Source organism: Haliotis rufescens, unplaced genomic scaffold (genome assembly GCF_023055435.1).
Source record: "Haliotis rufescens isolate VD_foot unplaced genomic scaffold, xgHalRufe1.0.p SCAF_14, whole genome shotgun sequence".
NCBI lineage: Eukaryota > Metazoa > Mollusca > Gastropoda > Lepetellida > Haliotidae > Haliotis > Haliotis rufescens.
In genome coordinates this window covers 32,262,845-32,281,313 of record NW_025963824.1, presented here as the reverse complement: position 1 = coordinate 32,281,313, position 18,469 = coordinate 32,262,845, and the positions used below count along the sequence as shown (strand labels likewise).

The following is an 18,469-nucleotide window of genomic DNA, read 5'->3' as shown; positions in this document are numbered from 1 at the left end:
TTATTTGTCTTTCATATCCATACAATATCGGAATTTAACACAGAACATAAACTTTAGACAACAGAGTGAGTGAGTGAATTTGGTTTAACGCTGCTTTTAACAGTATGCAATCATATCACTGCGTGTCAGCTTAATGTGGAAGAAAAGCCGTAGCGGTGCAGGTCTTAAACGCTTGCAACTTTAGCCAAACCCACGAGCACGGGTATGGTATGTTATCCTTTAATCAGGTCGAACCGGGATTCGAACCCACGATTATAGGTGTCTGGAGTTCCAAGGGACGCAACTCTGCACAGCGAATTGTGGCGCCTCAGACGACGGGACCACCCGTGCCCCCAGACATCATCTGAGAGTGAAGAGGCAATACTTTTCGTCAGTGATTACTGTCAGACAATTATGAGACAATACTGCCCGTGACAGATAGCTGCTTAGGGAATCCGCTTTAGTCCCAGCCGATAGATCCCTCCTCGACCTCGGCAAGACGCTGACGTCGTCTCTAACGACCGAGCTCCGTCTACAAAGCATATGTGTTAGACGCATTCGTGACCATCTCGTGTTATTCCGGGACAAGCCGAATAGCGATCTTCTTGCAGGTTACGGAAAGGGGCGAGTGGTGACGAATGGTGTAAGACGCTGCGTACGCAGAGAAAGTAAAATAACCAGTTGTTTGGACCAGCGCACGCAATATTCCGACTACTCACGTCTTGGACACATTGCTATCGATCAGCATCTGAACATTGTATTCTGAGGGTGACACTCGCAGGTGCGCGATGCCGCTCCCCCGGGCAGCTTCCAAGTCCTCCTTTTCCACCACGCGTACATCCTCCCAGGGTAGTATCCGCACCCCCTCACAGGCCAGCCTCAGAAGCCTCGGGACCAAACAACGGAGTTTTGCAAGGTGAGTGAATTGATAATTATGTTTTAGGTTGATGAATAATAAGAATGTTTTGTGTAAACCAACTTTTGTCGGATGGTATGACATTGTAACTCATTATCCGTGGTTTAGTGGGGAGAGCGGAAGGCCCGGGGTTCGATGCCCGGCCGCGTCATACCAAAAGACGTTAAAAGATGGCACTTGTTGTTACCCTGTCTGGCGCTCGGCATTAAGGGGCTAAAACAAGGACTGGTCGGCTCGGAGTCCGTGGACGCTTCCAGCATGACGAGGAGATAAAGGCTGCCACAGAGGCGTTGTAAGAGGGCCAATCTGCGGATTTCTATAAAAGTTGTATTTATAGCTTGAAGGACAAACGGAATAAGTGTTTTGAGGTGAATGGAGATTGTGCAAAAGATATTCTGCGACTTGGTCCTATATTGAAGTTGCAAAACTTATTGAACGCCCCTCGTTGCATAAACTTGAAAATAGGATTTTCGACCAAAAATTTACAAACGTTATCTAAAGGCTACTTGACTGAATACATTCGCTGAAACACCCCAAAACACAACTATAAAATAAGCATTTCTTGTTTGTCACCTTCAAACAAGGGTGTATAGTTTCTTATACCCGTCAATTTATAGGAACATTTTAATGATGCCTTCCCGGAATGAAATATGATTTACAAGTATATTTCCTTTTCCATCCAACTCCATGTCCTGCTTGACTGTGTTGATTTTTCCATCACAATGGATACATATTTCAAGGTTTAATCTATGAAGGATCTTTTTAATGCTATTAGTTTTCATTTAGTTATTGGCTTTGTAAAAGAAATAGAGTTGTATAATAAATTTTGTTAATTTGTTTTGTATAAAATAAATGACTTTTTAACATAAGTAGAATTAATTAATATCTGTGATTGATCGTGGCTGTATCCTCGAAGGGGGTTAAAGTTGTGTAAAATTATTGTCCCCCTGAGAGGGTATCGTAAGTCAATATCATTCAAAGTATATTATTTCTACTATAGTTTTAATCGTAGAATAAGTGTTCTATTAATTTGGCTAAATTTGTCAATAATCGCCAACACCTGAAGGGAAGATGCTAAAGTACTGTAAGTCCCCATGGTCCCTAGTATGGTGATCTACCTTCAGTTGCTGGCGATCTATAGCCCGTCTTTTATGATGTAATGTTATGTATAGTGCTATTCATTTTATGATGACATACTAGTTTTAAATATATTTCTGTGACACGAAGTCTAGTTATTTTACTGTCCTTCGTTGGCAGGTTTATATATAAGTTCAATTGTATTGATTCTGCTTAACTATTGATAGTCACGATATGGCTGAAATATTGCCAATGTGACTTAAAATTATAATTCACTCACTCAACTCAAACTACACACATGTGGCACGCCCCTTTAATACCATAAGGGCCGACTGTTTGTAGCCGGAAGAAGAGAAAATACCATGCCAGATATAACCGGCGATTGCAATTCAGAAATTCAGACACTTGGCATTATTTAACTGCCTCTAGTCGACATCCTCCAATTGATATTATGACCAAAGGATGCGAAGGATGACAGCAACTCATCGAGCCTGACCATCCGCTCCATACGTCTCTTTTACGACATAGGCTGCTCGGTACATTCTCTAACCCGTAGTTCTTACGGTACATATTTATTTGTTTGTTTGTTTGTTGTTTAACGCCGCATTGAGCAATATTCCAGCTGTATGACGGCGGTCTGTAAATATTCAATTCTGGACCAGACAGTCCACTAGGCGCCTAACGGCATCGGGCGGTCAGGCTCGCTTACTTGGTTGGTGCATATCATCGTATCCCAATCGCGTAGATCGATGATCATGATGGCGTAAATAACAAACAAACAAACAAACAAACAAACAAACAAACAAACAAATAAACAAAAAAACAAACAAACAAACAGCACGTCTTCTATGACATCAAGGTTGGAACTTAAAACATGAGTTGGAACATTTACGGATGCTCTCGTAAATCGAACCCAGGTCATTGTCACGACGAGCGAACACTCTTATCACTAGGCTATCCTCGTGCCAGGCGGACTATACCTATATGTAGTGAGTGAGTGAGTTGTGTTTAACGCTGCTTTTAACAATATTCCAGTTATATCGCGGCGTGTCAGCTTAATGTGGGAGGAAAGCCCGAAGTGATGCAGGTCTCAGACGTTTACCACTTCGGTGAAACCCACGAGCAGGGGTATGGTGCTGACAAACCTAGAAACATAATCGGGGCGAACCGGGATTCGAACCCACAATCATAGGTTTCTGGCGTGCCCAAGGGACGCAACTCTGCACAGCGAATCGCGGCGACTTAGACGACTGGGCCACCCGTGCCCCCTACCTATATGTATGTGATAAGCCAGTGTCTGATCAGACACATGTGATTCGTGTGTGAGTTAACGTCGTATTATAACATTTATTCCACGATATGACTTTGACGTTGGAGGCCGTAGACAGTTACACTTTGTTGAGACCAACAAGCACGGGTAAGGTGCTGAAAAGCGGGATTCGAACCTGAGGAACGCAACTCTTCAGCGAAGTGCGACGCCTTAATGGCTGGTCCTTGCAGTGAGGTTAAATGGGGTTTAATGTCGCGTTGTAGGTTATTGCACTTGTTTATGCGTGCTTGCGTCGGTCAAAAGAAAGTATACACTTTCAGAAAATGTTTAAAAAAACTTACAAACGTTATCAAAACGTTACTTGAAGCCGAAACACTGTGCAGTTTAGGTTCCAAAAAGCGATCGTGGCGCTAAGGTGATCTTAACTCCCATACTAAAGCATAGACTTGCGACAGTCGTAGTGCTAAGGCGATCGTAATTCCCATACTTTAGCATAGACTTACAACAGTCGTAGTGCTAAGGCGATCGTAACACCCGTACTTTAACATAGGCTTACGACGGTCGTAGAGCTAAGGCGATCGTAACACCGGTACTTTAACATAGGCTTACGACAGTCGTAGAGCTAAGATGATCGTAAGTCCCATACTTTAACATAGACTTACGACAGTCGTTGAGATAAAGCGATCGTAAATCCCATACTTTAATATAGACTTACGACAGTCGTAGAGCTAAGGCGATCGTAACACCCATACTTTAGCATAGACTTACGAAAACCTTAGCGCTAAGGTGATCGTAACACCCATACTTTAACATAGACTTACGACAGACTTACGATCGCTTTGTGGAACTCGCCCACAACAGTTATACCCGTATCAAATATATCTCCATCGAATAACCATTTCTTGATTTTTTATTTAGCCACCATCACTCGTGGGTGTATGCTTTCTTTTGCCCGGCAGTATAAACTACGTCAGAGAAAACGAATGAATAGTTTTGGTATTTGACGAGCGAAAGCGAGTCATATACCAGAACTATTCACGAGTTTCATAAAATTGGTATTACACGGGAGCGAGTTTAGTGTTTTATTTTTTACTTGCCATTTATAACCTTTTTAGCATTGCACTGTCCCCAACGTTATCCAATTGAGCTTAACATTATTATGCTTCAAACACGTCAAATGTTGACACATATTAATATAATACCATACAACGGCCCACCTTTAGAAGTCGGGCATCCGCTCCACAAAGTTATCGTAGCGCTGAGGTTAACGTAACTCACATACTTTAATATAGACTTACGACTGTCGTTGCGCTACAATACGATCGCATTGTGGAACACCACAAAGTTTACAATCACGTCACAATACTCTAAGACGTGATTTGTGGAATTTTGTTGCAAGATCCACGGGCGAAACAATGTCATGTGACGTCAGTCTAGCGACGGGGTTGCTGGGGTCATTTAGTTTGCATAAGCTCCTCTCAGTGATCTATCATCTCCTCACGCAATGTCATTGAATAAGCCAAGCGATGTTGGGAGTTTTCAATGTTTGTTAGTGTATCTTGTTCCCGCAGTACATAAGCACGCGCTTTGGTATTACACAATGTGTAATGCAGCTGTATGTTTATTAAACAGGGGATCTCTTCACGGGCAAGTAATAAACAGGATTGAGACTCAAGGTTGTGTGGCCTTCTATGATCAAGCTACGTGATTTAGCGTGACTATCTCGACAAGCCCGACGTCGACATGGCCGTTATCGAGACACGGGTCTAATAAAGCATCGTAATTAATCACAACTGTTGTGTTCTATTGTGCTGTAGGTCTGCGTCCATATCGATTAGCAAACATGGTTCATTAACATGTGTACCTGCACGGTCCTGTGGACAAAGACACACTGTAGGTTACTCTACCGTTGCATGCGATCTGATTTGTAATTCTGAGTGGAACTGGAGAGCTAGCGGGTTTTCTTGTGAATGCATGCTGTCTCAGATACATACATCGGTTAAGGATATTTAACAATATGTCAAACCATAATGGTTTTAACATGACGTACGTACTCCCTGGAAGGTACCCGTGAACATCCGGGTTACAACAGGTCTTCAGCAACCCATGCTTGCCGTAACAGACGACTATGCTTGTCGTAAGAGGCTACTAACGGGATCGGGTGGTCAGGCTCGCTTACTTAGTTGATGCATGTCATCGATCCCAATTGCGTAGATCGATGTCCATGATATCAATCAGTGAATTGTCTGGTCCAGGCCGCCGTCACATCGCTGGAATATTGCTGTGTGCGGCGTTAACAACAAAGAAAGAAAGAAACAAAGAAACAGCACGGCTTCGATGACATCAAAACCTCAAAATATTTAAAGTACACGCAGTTGGTTATTGAATTGGGCTAAATGTATTCACCATACTGTGGCTGAGGCACGCACCCGAAAACTCACCTCTAGAAGATCGACCTCAGCGCTTAATCAAGACCTCAATTAAAAGATAAACATGCCGCTGTTTGCGTATCTGTCCCAAAACACAACCGAAAACAAAAATACATTGCCCTGTATTTTATCCATTCAAAACTCCTGGTCTCTTAGTTTATTGATTTCTGTGATTTTCCTATTAATAACTAGTCCTGAGCTTGTCAGTTAGATGGGGAAACACTGGGAACAAACACGGCTGACGATCAGATGATCAAATCAAGGTCCAATCTGCATTCGAGCAGCGAAACAAATCAGGTATTGATAACGGGCACTTAATCAAATGCTGTTCTGTATTAAGTCAAGTGTAGTCACAATGTCCTATAAATCGCTTGTATAGATAATGATTTGTTCCTTGATGTGCCCCTATCCGGCCCCCCCGGGGGTTCAACAACCCATGCTTGGGATATAGTCGGAATCGTACAATGGACAATGCTTTTGGCAGATATTTCTGTGATCATGGCAAGGGTTTTCGATTCTATTTTACCTATCGTTGATATTACCAATTCGCGACAGTCCAAATAACTATGAAGTGGTATTTCATCATCTCCTGTGATTGTGGAAAGGGTTGTGTCGCTTTTATTTATATGCACACTCGAAAATACTGCGTTAAACCCTCTCCTTATGTTTGTTTGTTGTTTAACGCCGCACTCAGCAATATTCCAGCTCTGTGACGAAGGTTTCTAAATAATCGAGTCCAGACCTTACAATGGCTTTTTTGAGTGATCAAGGTTAACTACGAGCGAGAGGATACTGGCCTCTGCTCACAATATCGACCTTTACACAGTTTATTAGCTGAATGATGAGTTAATATGTAATAAATTATTTTATTACCTAGTTATACGTGACGTGAATAGACTGTGTAATTCTACACTGTGGTGTAACGTTTGTAATCGATGCCATGATTCGCACTGACTGATGAGCACTGCACAAGGATCGATATATGATCATAGTATCGGCCTTATTGTCGTATTGGTAAAGTCACTACGTCAGGTGTTAACTGGGGCGGAGAGATATCGTCACCTGATTTCAACAGTACCTCATAACTCAATCGAGACAGCATACCTCCACACTGAACACCCTAATCGTTTTAACAGTGTGGCCTTAAAAGACTCGTGCGATAAAAATATTTGATCTAAAGATAAAAATGCACATTTCACCTTCGTCCTGCGGAAACAATGCAAATCAATCACTGCGTTGAAGCTTGAAAAATTAGGGCGATATAGTAAGGTATAGGTTTACAAGCTTCTCATCAATCATGTATTTCCTGTATCAAGCCTTGCCCCGATATCTAAAAGCTAGATATTTGCGGATTGGAATAGTGGGCGCTCACCTGTTATACCCGGTTTGGGGACTGAGCTCTTTCTCCCCGACTAGAGATGGACTATGTAAGGGAACTGATGTGTGGAAAATAAGCTGCGGTAAAGCGGAAAAATGAGCGGCCGTTCATCTACTGTAATGGATGATCTATAGCGCTACTGATGCAACACACGAACAAAGGACTTATCCAGATTTGGTGTGTGTCGGGAGCGTCGAGGTCGGGTGTCTGTTGGCATCAACACGTAGATGTTGCTGCCAGATTGAAGGATTGAACGCAGGTGTAACAATTGATCAGCGCTGTTGTGAGGGTCATGGACTTTTTACTGGATATTCTGAATCTTTCGTGTAGATGTATTGTGGTCAGGGACCGATTACGTTGAACCACTTCACAGGGAAATGTACCTCTTGTACCGGCTTCTTGACCCACGCGAAGAGGAATTCTTGACTCTTGAACCACTTGTGTACGAATACTGCCCTATTGAACCACGTTTGTAGGAATACTGCCCTATTTAACCACGTGTGTAGGAATACTGCCCTATTTAACCAGGTGTGTAGGAATACTGCCCTATTTAACCACGCGTGTAGGAATACTGCCCTATTGAACCACGTTTGTAGGAATACTGCCCTATTTAACCACGTGTGTAGGAATACTGCCCTATTTAACCAGGTGTGTAGGAACACTGCCCCATTTATCCACGTGTGTAGCAATACTGCCCTATTGAACCACGTTTGTAGGAATACTGGCTTCATGAACCACTCGCGTAGGAATACTGGCTTCTTAAGCCACTTGAGTGTGGATACTGAGATCTTAAACCACATGTGCTGGAATATTGGCTCTCTGTACCACATGTGCAGGAATACTTCTTGAACCCCATCTGCGGGAATACTACACTCTGTTACCACGTGTGTGGGAAAACTGCCCTATTGAATCACGTGTGTGGAAATACTGCCCTATTGAACCACGAGAGTGGAAATACTGCCCTATTGAAACAAGTGTGTAGGAATACTGCCCTATTGAACCACGTGTGTAGGAATACTGCCCTATTGAACCACGTGTGTAGGAATACTGCCCTATTGAACCACGTGTGTAGGAATACTGCCCTATTGAACCACGTGTGAAGGAATACTCCCCTATTGAACCACGTGTGTAGGAATACTGCCCTATTGAACCACGTGTGTAGGAATACTGCCCTATTGAACCACGTGTGTAGGAATGCTCCCTTATTGAACTACGTGTGTAGGAATACCTCCCTATTGAAACACATGTGTGGGAACACTGCCCTATTTAACCACGTCTGTAGGAATGCTCCCTTATTGAACTACGTGTGTAGGAATACTGCCCTATTGAACCACGTGTGAAGGAATACTCCCCTATTGAACCACGTGTGTGGGAATACTGCTCTATTGAACCAGGTGTGAAGGAATACTACCCTATTGAACCATGTGTGTAGGGATACTGCCCTATTGAAACCGGTATGTAGGAACACTGCCCTATTTAACCAGGTATGTAGGAACACTGCCCTATTGAACCACGTGTGTAGGAATACTGCCCTATTGAACCACGTGTGTAGGAATACTGCCCTATTGAACCACGTGCGAAGGAATACGTAACTCTTAATGACTGGCATCTACTTGGTAACTGGGTCAAATATGCATGTTTAAAGGCAGACACTTAGACTTCACTGTGATAACGGATGGATCGAATGTCCAACGGAGCGCAACACGGGACAATCACGGGGTAATATCCTTACCGGAGTATTCCATTATACACGTGATGCTGCAGAGTTCCGGGCACTCTAACATACAGCCGAGTTCATAAACAAATATAAAACTGTTTGGAGGTCATACGTACCAAATTGCCGGAGGATAGCAACACTTGACTTTACCGATCAAGAACTGGATAACACAATATCGGGATGGCGTCTACCGAAAAGCCCAATATGATGTGGACAAAACTAGGGTAAGTTTGCCCAGAGTGATGGGGTGATGGGGATTAGGTGTGTGTGTGTGTGTGTGTGTGTGTGTGTGTGTGTGTGTGTGTGTGTGTGTGTGTGTGTGTGTGTGTGTGTGTGTGTGTGTGTGTGTGTGTGTTGCCGAAGTCGATGCTGATCACATCTCGGCCAAACCATTGTGTGTCCTAGTCGCGAAACTAGTACAATGTTTGTTTGATTGTTTGAGTACATGTATGAGATTTGTAACGCTTTACTCAACAGTACTCCAGCTAGGACGGCGGCTTGTGAATAATGGAGTTTGAGCCAGACAATCTAGTGATTGATATTATGAGCAAAGATCCACAACATCGAGGCACGTTGGCATGCTATTAAAAAGGTCACCTATCCAGGCCACCCGATCTATTAAGACGCCTCTTACGACCATCAAAAGTTACGTTGAACTTTAAAATCAAATACTCAAAACATGCAAGTAACAACTCGGCCAAGACTCCGTTATTTGCAAGCCGACTTGGTCAAGCTGAGTGAGTGAGTATGGTTTTAAGCCGCTTTTAGCAATATTCCAGCAATATCACGGCGGGGGACACCAGAAATGGGCTTCACACATTGTACCCATGTCGGGAATCGAACCCGGGTCTTCGGCGTGACGAGCGAACGCTTTAACCACTAGGCTACCCGACCGCCCCTGGTCAAGCTGAAATATTGATGGTGAAGTGAGGTGAGGTGAACGTCGCGTCCAAGATTATTGCACTTATATAGCACGTACGCTCGCGTGCGTGTGTGTATGCGTGCGTGCGTGCGTGCGTGCGCGCGTGCGTGCGTGCGTGCGTGCGTGCGTGTGTACTAGCCCGGACTGATGCCGATTTATCGTGCCAGCCCACTTAGATACCATGCCGCAGTTTAACCCTACTCAGACACAGTATACTGACACCGAGCCGACCAGTCCTTATTTTAGCCACTTAATGTCGAACGCCAGACAGGGTAACAACACGTACTATCTTTTAACGTCTTTTGGTATGACGCGACCGGGGATCTAATCCTTCCGCTCTCCGGGCGGACGCTCTACCACTAGACCACGGAGGCGGTTGAAATATTGATGACTACTACGTAAGACAATATTCATTGCACTCACTCCATACTGGGCTGAATTAGAAATAGGACATGTGGCTGACGGTTTGTCGTGGGTGAGTGAGTGAGTATCGAAAGTTTGAAACGTTTCTATTGTTTGTTTGTCACGTACTCAATGTCAAACATGAACACAAGCGTCCATAGGTTTGTTTGTTGTCTTTTTAACGCCGCACTCAGCAATATTCACGCTTTATGACAACTGTCTGTAAATATTCCTGTCTGGACCAGACAATCCAGTGATTGATATCATGAGCATCGATCTACGAAACTGCGATACGATGACATGCAAGAACCAAGTCACCGAGCCTGACCACTCGATCCCGTTAGTCCCCTCTTACGACAAGCGTGGGTTGCTGAAGATCAATTCTAATCCGGATCTTCACGGTTATTTGAACAGTGGTTCATCTATATCACGACGAGTCTTCATGGCACCGGTTGTGTCGATAACAGTTATTTAAACCCTCGCGCATGGGTAGGGCGTTTGCAGATCAACGGTCATGATTATGGCGAATCTTGGATTCAGCGGATCTTGGTTAGACCAAGGGAGGTAACTAGGATAAGCACGCACCCTTGGAGTCGATTGGGCGATACTTGGATGATCGGAAGAGAACGCTTTTACTCGACTGTTCACGATAAGCTGACCGCCACCGTGGTCTAGAGGTAAAACGTCCGCCCGGAGAGCGGAGGATCCGGGGTTCGATCCCCGGCCGCGTCATACCAAAAGACGTTAAATGGTGGTACTTGTTGTTACCCTGTCTGGCGCTCGGCATTAAGGGGCTAAAACAAGGACTGGTCGGCTCGGAGTCAGTATACTGTGTCTGATTGGGGGTATTCATGTTAAACTGCGGCATGGTATCTCAGTGGGCTAGCACTATAAATCGGCATCATTCCGGACCAGTAGACCCGTGAAGATTCCGGGGTAGAATAGGTCTTCAGCAACCCATGCTTGCCGTAAAAGGCGACTATGCTTGTCGTAAAAGGCGACTAACGGGATCGGGTGGTCAGGCTCGCTGACTTTGTTGCTGCATGTCATCGTATTCCAATTGCGTGGATGGCAATCACTGGATTGTCTGCGATTATTTTTGCGACCGCCGTCATATAGCTGGAATATTGCTGAGTGCGGCGTTAAACAACAACAAACAAACAACTGAATTCTCAGCCAACGTTTTCATTGAAGCTGAAGTAAAATCTCGGAGGTGACGTTCAGCTTTGTGTATAGAAGCTGAAATATCAGTCATGTAAATGCCCGAGTATGGAATACTGTAAGGGACATTCTCGCGATCTCGACCTATGGAAACACGGTAAATATGCCCAAAACACGAGAATGCGAGATCGCTAGAATGTCCCTTACAGTATTCCGTACCCGAGTGAGTGTGATTTGAGGACGTTTTTAACAATATTCAGCAATATCAGTGAGTGAGAGTGAGTGAATATGGTTTTACGCCGATTTTAGCAATATTCCAGCAAAATCACGGCGGGAGACACCAGAAATGGGCTTCACACATTTTCAGCAATATCACAACACGGGACTCACGAAAGGAAATCACATGAATGCGGTAGTCGAACCAGGGACTTCGACGCGCCGCACAGTTACTTAAACCACTGAGCAAGAAAATGGTGAGGTAAAATGGGGTTTAACGTCGCGTCCAAGACTTATATAGCAACGCGCATGCATGTGTGTACGCGCGCGTGCGTGTGTGTCTGCTTGTACTAGTCCGAACTAATGCCCATTTCATAGTGTTAGCCCACTGAGATACCATGCCGCAGTAGCATAGATACCCCACTGAGACACAGTATACTGACTCCGAGCCGACCAGTCCTTGTTTCAGCCCCTTTATGTCGAGCGCCAGACAGAGTAACAACAAGTACCATCTTTTAACGTCTTTTGGTATGACGCGGCCGGGGATCGAACCCCGGACCTTCCGCTCTCCGGGCGGACGCCCTAGGCGGTCAACAAGAAAATAACGAGAGCTGCTTCTCAAACATAATTAAGATGTACTACTATACTATACTAAAGAAATGAACACCAGTACCGCAGCATGAAAGGAGAGGAAAGCAATAAGTGAAGCATGTTGTAGAAACTTAACATTGTTGTGAAACACAGGGGTCTGTGGTAGAAGGTTACATTGTTGTGAAACAGGGGTATGTGGTGGAAGGTTACATTGTTGTGAAACACTATGAGTATGTGGTGGAAGGTTACATTGTTGTGAAACACAGGGGTCTGTGGTAGAAGGTTACATTGTTGTGAAACACAGGGGTATGTGGTGGAAGGTTACATTGTTGTGAAACACTATGAGTATGTGGTGGAAGCTTACATTGTTGTGAAACACTATGAGTATGTGGTAGAAGCTTACATTGTTGTGAAACACTATGGGTATGTGGTAGAAGCTTTCATTGTTGTGAAACACTATGGGTATGTGGTAGAAGCTTACATTGTTGTGAAACACTATGGGTATGTGGTAGAAGCTAACATTGTTGTGAAACACTATGGGTATGTGGTAGAAGCTTACATTGTTGTGAAACACAGGGGTATGTGGTAGAAGCTTACATTGTTGTGAAACACAGGGGTATGTGGTAGAAGCTTACATTGTTGTGAAACACAGGGATATGTGGTAGAAGCTTACATTGTTGTGAAACACTATGGGTATGTGGTAGAAGCTTACATTGTTGTGAAACACTATGGGTATGTGGTAGAAGCTTACATTGTTGTGAAACACAGGGGTATGTGGTAGAAGCTTACATTGTTGTGAAACACTATGTGTATGTGGTAGAGCGAACGCTTTAACCACTAGGCTACCCGACCGCCCCCTTTTGGTATGACGTGGCCGGGGAACGAACCCCGGACCTTCTGCTTCTGCTCTCCGGGCGGATGCTCTGCCACTAGACCACGGAGGCGGTCATCTAGGTTAATGCCATGGTACATGTGCTCTGGAGTTCCCCAGAGTGCACTATATGTGGTGAAACCACTGATCAACACTGTATGTATGGTCAAACATCCCATTAGCAATGTATATGTGGTCAAAACAAGCAGTTACCCGTGAAGATTCCGGGGTAGAATAGGTCCTCAGCAACCCATTCTTGCCGTAAAAGGCGACTATGCTTGTCGTAAGAGGCGACTAACGGGATCGGGTGGTCAGGTTCGCTGACTTGGTTGACGTGTGTCATCGTATCCCAACTGCGTGGATGGATGCTCATGATGTCAATTACTGGATTGTCTGGTCCAGACTCGGTTGTTTACAGACCGCCTTCGTATTCTAGAAGATGGAATATTGCTGAGTGCGGCGTTAAACAACAAACAAACAAAAACAAACAAAACCATATGTTTCAATAATCAGGAAATCTATTCACCTGGACGAGTTCACTGGGAACGATATAACTGGCCGGACTAACGAGGTTTACTGATAATAAGTATGTCCTTGATATCTCTAAATGTAGTAAAGGTGTATAAATATGTATATATGAACCTCTTTAGACCCTCGGCCATGGCCTGGCTGTAATAACGTTCAGTTCACAGACCTGCGCCTTTTGAAGAAACGCAAGACACAGTTAATTGTCCCCACGTCAAATGCCGGACTATAGCAATGACAGCAGAATCGTTCAAATCCTATCCCCACAAAAAGCGGAGAGTTCAGTTGGGTTCAGCTTCATTCAGAGGCTTCTGATACCTCTCGATTGATATCACTTGCTATTCAAAACGGAACAAATATATTCATTTACGGGAAATGGAGCGTGATGTTTTCGTTTTGGTAAACAGGCGCAGGTCTTGGAGTGGAGGTAAATACTGACTATATGTCACCGGTCGAGTCTATAGACCTCTTACTGTCATATAGGAACCGCTTAAAATGTTTTGTTGTTTGTTGTTAATCGAGTAATCGAGTCTGGACCAGACAGTCCAGTGATTGACATCATGAGCATCGATCCACGCAATTTGGATACGATGACATTTATCAACCAAGTCAGCGAGCCTGACCACCCGATCCCGTTAATCGCCAGTTACGACACGCATAGCAACCTTTTACGGCAAGCATGGGTTGCTGAAGACCTATTCTACCCCGGATCTTCACGGGTCAGGAACCGCTTAAAGGGCAAGTTGAGTCAAAGCATTAAAGCTTAACTGGCTCTGTCACAAGCATTAAGGAAACTCAGGTTGATAGTTTCACTTCAGACTTGATTATCATTTTGTTTTTGTTTGTTGTTAAAAGCTGCACTCTACAATATTCCAAATGCATGACGGTGGTCTGTGAATAATCGAGTCTGGACAAGACAATCCAGTGATTGATATCATGAGCATCGATCCACACCATTGGTTTTGTTTGTTTGTTGTTAAACGCCGCACTCAGCAATAATTCAGCTGTATATGACGGTGGTCTGTAAATAATCTCGTCTGGACCAGACAGTCCAGTGATTGATATTATGAGCAACGATCCACACCTTTGGTTTGTTTTGTTTGTTTGTTTGTTTGTTGTTAAACGCCGCACTCAGCAACAATTCAGCTGTATATGACGGCGGTCTGTAAATAATCGAGTCTGGACCAGACAATCCAATGATTAATATTATGAGCAACGATCCACACCATTGGTTTGTTTTGTTTGTTTGTTTGTTGTTAAACGACGCACTCAGCAACAATTCAGCTGTATATGACGGTGGTCTGTAGATAATCTCGTCTGGACCAGGCAATCCAGTGATTGATATTATAAGCAACGATCCACGTCGTCAGGGTATGATGATACGTGACAACCAAGTCACCGGGCGTGACCCCCTGAGCCATTTAGTTGCCTCTCACTACCAGCATAGGGGCGGTCGGGTAGCCTAGTGGTTAAAGCGCACGCTCGTCACGCCGAAGACCCGGGTTCGATTCCCGACATGGGTACAATGTGTGAAGCCCATTTCTGGTATCCCCAGCCGTGATATTGCTGGAATATTGCTAAAAGCGGCGTAAAACCATACTCACTCACTCACTCACTACCAGCATAAGTTACAGGGAAACAATTCTGACCAGGTATCGACGCGAGAGGGCCATGTACAATATTCCTGCATAGCATAGCATGTCAGGGGACACTAGAAACGGGCTCCACACATTGTACCCGTGTGGGAATCGAACCGAGGACTTTGGCGAGTAAGTTACCACCGGGCTACCCCACTGCCCCTGATAGTCAGATGGCGAGATCAGGAGTACATCCGGGTGTGTTTAGAATCTAGTGCAGCGTCCCGACATACACACTAACGGATCGATTTAACACTGGCTGATGGTCAAACTGAAATTGCGGCGTTCGGGTCTAGTGGTTAAAGCGTTCGCTCGTCACGCCGAAGACCCGGGTTCGATTCCCGACATGGGTACAATGTGTGAAGCCCATTTCTGGTATCCCCCGCCGTGATATTGCTGGAATATTGCTAAAAGCGGCGTAAAACCATACTCACTCACTCACTCACTCATTTCGACGTTAAACAACAAACAAACAAACAAATCAAATATTTCTTATGCTCCAAACCCGACGCCATGTCGCTGGATCCGTTCAAAGATTATAAACGGTAGTTTAGCTGTAATATTGCTCATTTCGGCGTTAAAAACAAACAAACAAATAAAACAAATATTTCTCATGCTCCAAACCGACGTCATGCCCTTCGCTGGATCCGTTCAAAGGTTATAAACAGGTTGAACTGTCTATAGGAAACCACCGTGAGTCTTTGATTCGCAGAGCATTCAACTGATCTAGCCGTCACAAAGACTGCATGGAGAAGGGTGTCCTTAAGACACAATCCGCCCTGCATACCACAGTGACAGCTGGGTGAAATATAGCCCCGACACTGACATGGAGGGGGAGAGACGCGTTAGTTTCATCGACAATATGGCTGAGGTGGGACTGAGTAGTCTCTCTATCGCTGCCAAGAGGTTCAGGAAGAAAGGGGGGAAAGATGACGAAGGGGGTTATCGACAGGTGGCGCTATTGGGGTAGGTGTTAAATCGAATTATATTTATCAGTCCAAATTCAAATATCATGGTAGAGAGTGCGTGTATTCTAGGAATAAGGGACTTAAAAATATTTATATTAATATTTTTATTTTTTATACTTCAACGTCGGAATTAAATAAGAAATGTTAAAAAATGAAGGCAGGTTGGAATTGATTTGTGGATTTCATGTCATTTTTATTCTTTAACGCAATCTTGATCTTTTCTTTATCTGGCTAGATATCGATGTCACATTGGAGAGTTAAATATGTTGATATCCATGACTAGTCAATCCTAAGAAGGCCCGTATTACAGCTTCTAAATACCATTTGAAGATATCATAATGCGAATATAATTTTAACAGGTGTCCGTGTGGTTAGTTGGAAATATCTACTCCAAAAGTTCGCATTTCAACGAATACAGAATAGACTGTAGACACGTGAAACACATACACGGTTACCTTTCACTCGACAGAGTAATTTTATTAGTTTAAAGTAAGATAAAAAATGTAAGTATTTGTAGTGTTGAACTGTGTATTTGTTTGTCGAACTATGTATTTGTAGTGTCGAACTGTGTATTTGTTTGTCGAACTATGTATTTGTAGTGTCGAACTATGTATTTGTAGTGTCGAACTGTGTATTTGTAGTGTGGAACTATGTATTTGTAGTGTCGAACTGTGGGTATATTTGTTAATTAGGCGATGAAGTTGATATGCGTTCGGTGCAAATGTGAACGCTTGCTCATCATATTCTGTCTGATGGAAGCAAATTGGAATGAAACAAACTGGTTACATCGTGAAACATAATTACCATAAGCGCTTAATAGTTTGTTTTAGTGAAATATGCGTCATAAACTTTAGGCACCACAGTATACGTATATATATATATATATATATATATATATATATATATATATATATATATATAATTAAAGTACTCACGGAAATGAAAAAAACCTGTTTTTTCGATCTCAGATTTTAAATAAATGCAGTTAATATACAAAATATATAAATATTCAAACAACTCAATTAGTACTAATTGGGCATTGGCACAAATACAGCGTATCAAAGGTTTTTATGTCTTTTTACACGTAAAAGTGTGTAAAAATATGAACGAAACAGACTATTGTGAAACTGAGCATAACCAGGTGTTAGTAGATCAAGGTGAATGTCCATGACCTATGACACCTTGACGACAGGTGAAAACAGGTGCTTGAAACCCACGTGCATGTGATTTGTCAGTGGTTAGTGATTTGTCAGTGGCATTGTGAGATAGTGAATCATCGTCAAAATATCAGAACGTAAAAGAAACATATTCCCTTCTCAAACAACAACTTACATGCCATTATTCTTATGTACATAAACATAGCTGTTATTTTTATTGTTGTTTTGATAACTTTTTTCCAGGCTAATTTGTATAGTGCCTATAGCCTGTTTCTGCCATGTCAATTTGGACTTAGTTTTATTTTTGAATGTTGAAAGTGCCTACAAATTACCTCCTGTAAAGTACATTTTGTATTGAGCACTGAGATAAAACTAGCAAATCCAGACTAGTACTTTTCCAGTTGTTTTGTTATTTCGTATTTACATCTACGTAATGCTTTTTGTCGATTATTAAATCCAGCAAAACAGTTTTTTTTCATTTCCATGAGTACTTTAGTGGGTATGTGCTATGCTATTTATTTATTTATTTATCTAAATTAGTTAGTTAGTCAGTTAGTTAGTTTACTTACTTATTCAGTCACTGATTCACTATGTGCCTCATGATTTTTGTAAGGTCAACAGGACTTGACATAATAGCCCAATGTTTTCAATGTGTGCAAAGGGAAACAACTCTTATTCAGTTGCTAGGCTCGCCTTTCACTTGGCGTAGTAATAGCATAATAATATACCCAGTACTCTATCTTTGACGGTGTGTCTCCATACAGTACATACTCATCTGTGTGTTCTTCGTGGTGATACAAACTTCTCTGATATGAGTCAAAAGTAGCACAATAAGCCTATATTAGATGAACTATTTCTACTCCGCTAACTTCCGGTACATGTAATTCGGTGGACGATTGTTTACAAATGGATGCAGATTGAAAGCGCTGTGTAGCAGTAAACGAAGTACTGTAACCTCATTTGTTTGTGTCATGTTTGTTTGTACGCATATGGTCTTTTCGATAGGTGACAATGTAGCATTCTCGTATATGTAAGGCCTGACAGTGTAGGCCATCGCTAGACAAATTGTAATTGATGACGTCCTCATCTTTCATCCTTATGAATATCATTTCATGAGATTTCATCTGTGGGCTGATTAAAGTCTGCAATTAACATAGAGGTATAAACAAAATGTGACCACCAGTTTTCAGAAACATGTTACAAATTACCAAAAGTTTAATAACACACCTTTTTTTTTCTAGTGTTTTGATCAC

The 18,469-nt window shown here is 43.0% G+C and overlaps 1 protein-coding gene across 11 annotated transcripts in view; it reads left to right on the top strand.

Annotated features, from left to right (window-relative positions):
* The first annotated feature begins 733 nt into the window (after window positions 1-733).
* LOC124143346 (leucine-rich repeat-containing protein 71-like) overlaps window positions 734-18,469 on the top strand; it is a 73,283-nt gene continuing 55,547 nt past the window's right edge. For 6 of the 11 annotated variants that reach the window (XM_048395288.1, XM_048395287.1, XM_048395284.1 and 3 more), the window contains exon 1: window positions 15,919-16,057. In XM_048395288.1, coding sequence (XP_048251245.1) covers window positions 15,954-16,057 — 104 coding nt within the window. In that variant the 5' untranslated portion in view covers window positions 15,919-15,953. Of the gene's footprint in view, window positions 896-8,931; window positions 8,991-15,916; window positions 16,058-18,013; window positions 18,162-18,356; window positions 18,376-18,469 lie in introns of those variants that run through there. The other 5 variants (XM_048395283.1, XM_048395289.1, XR_007220632.1 and 2 more) reach the window with 5 other exon arrangements.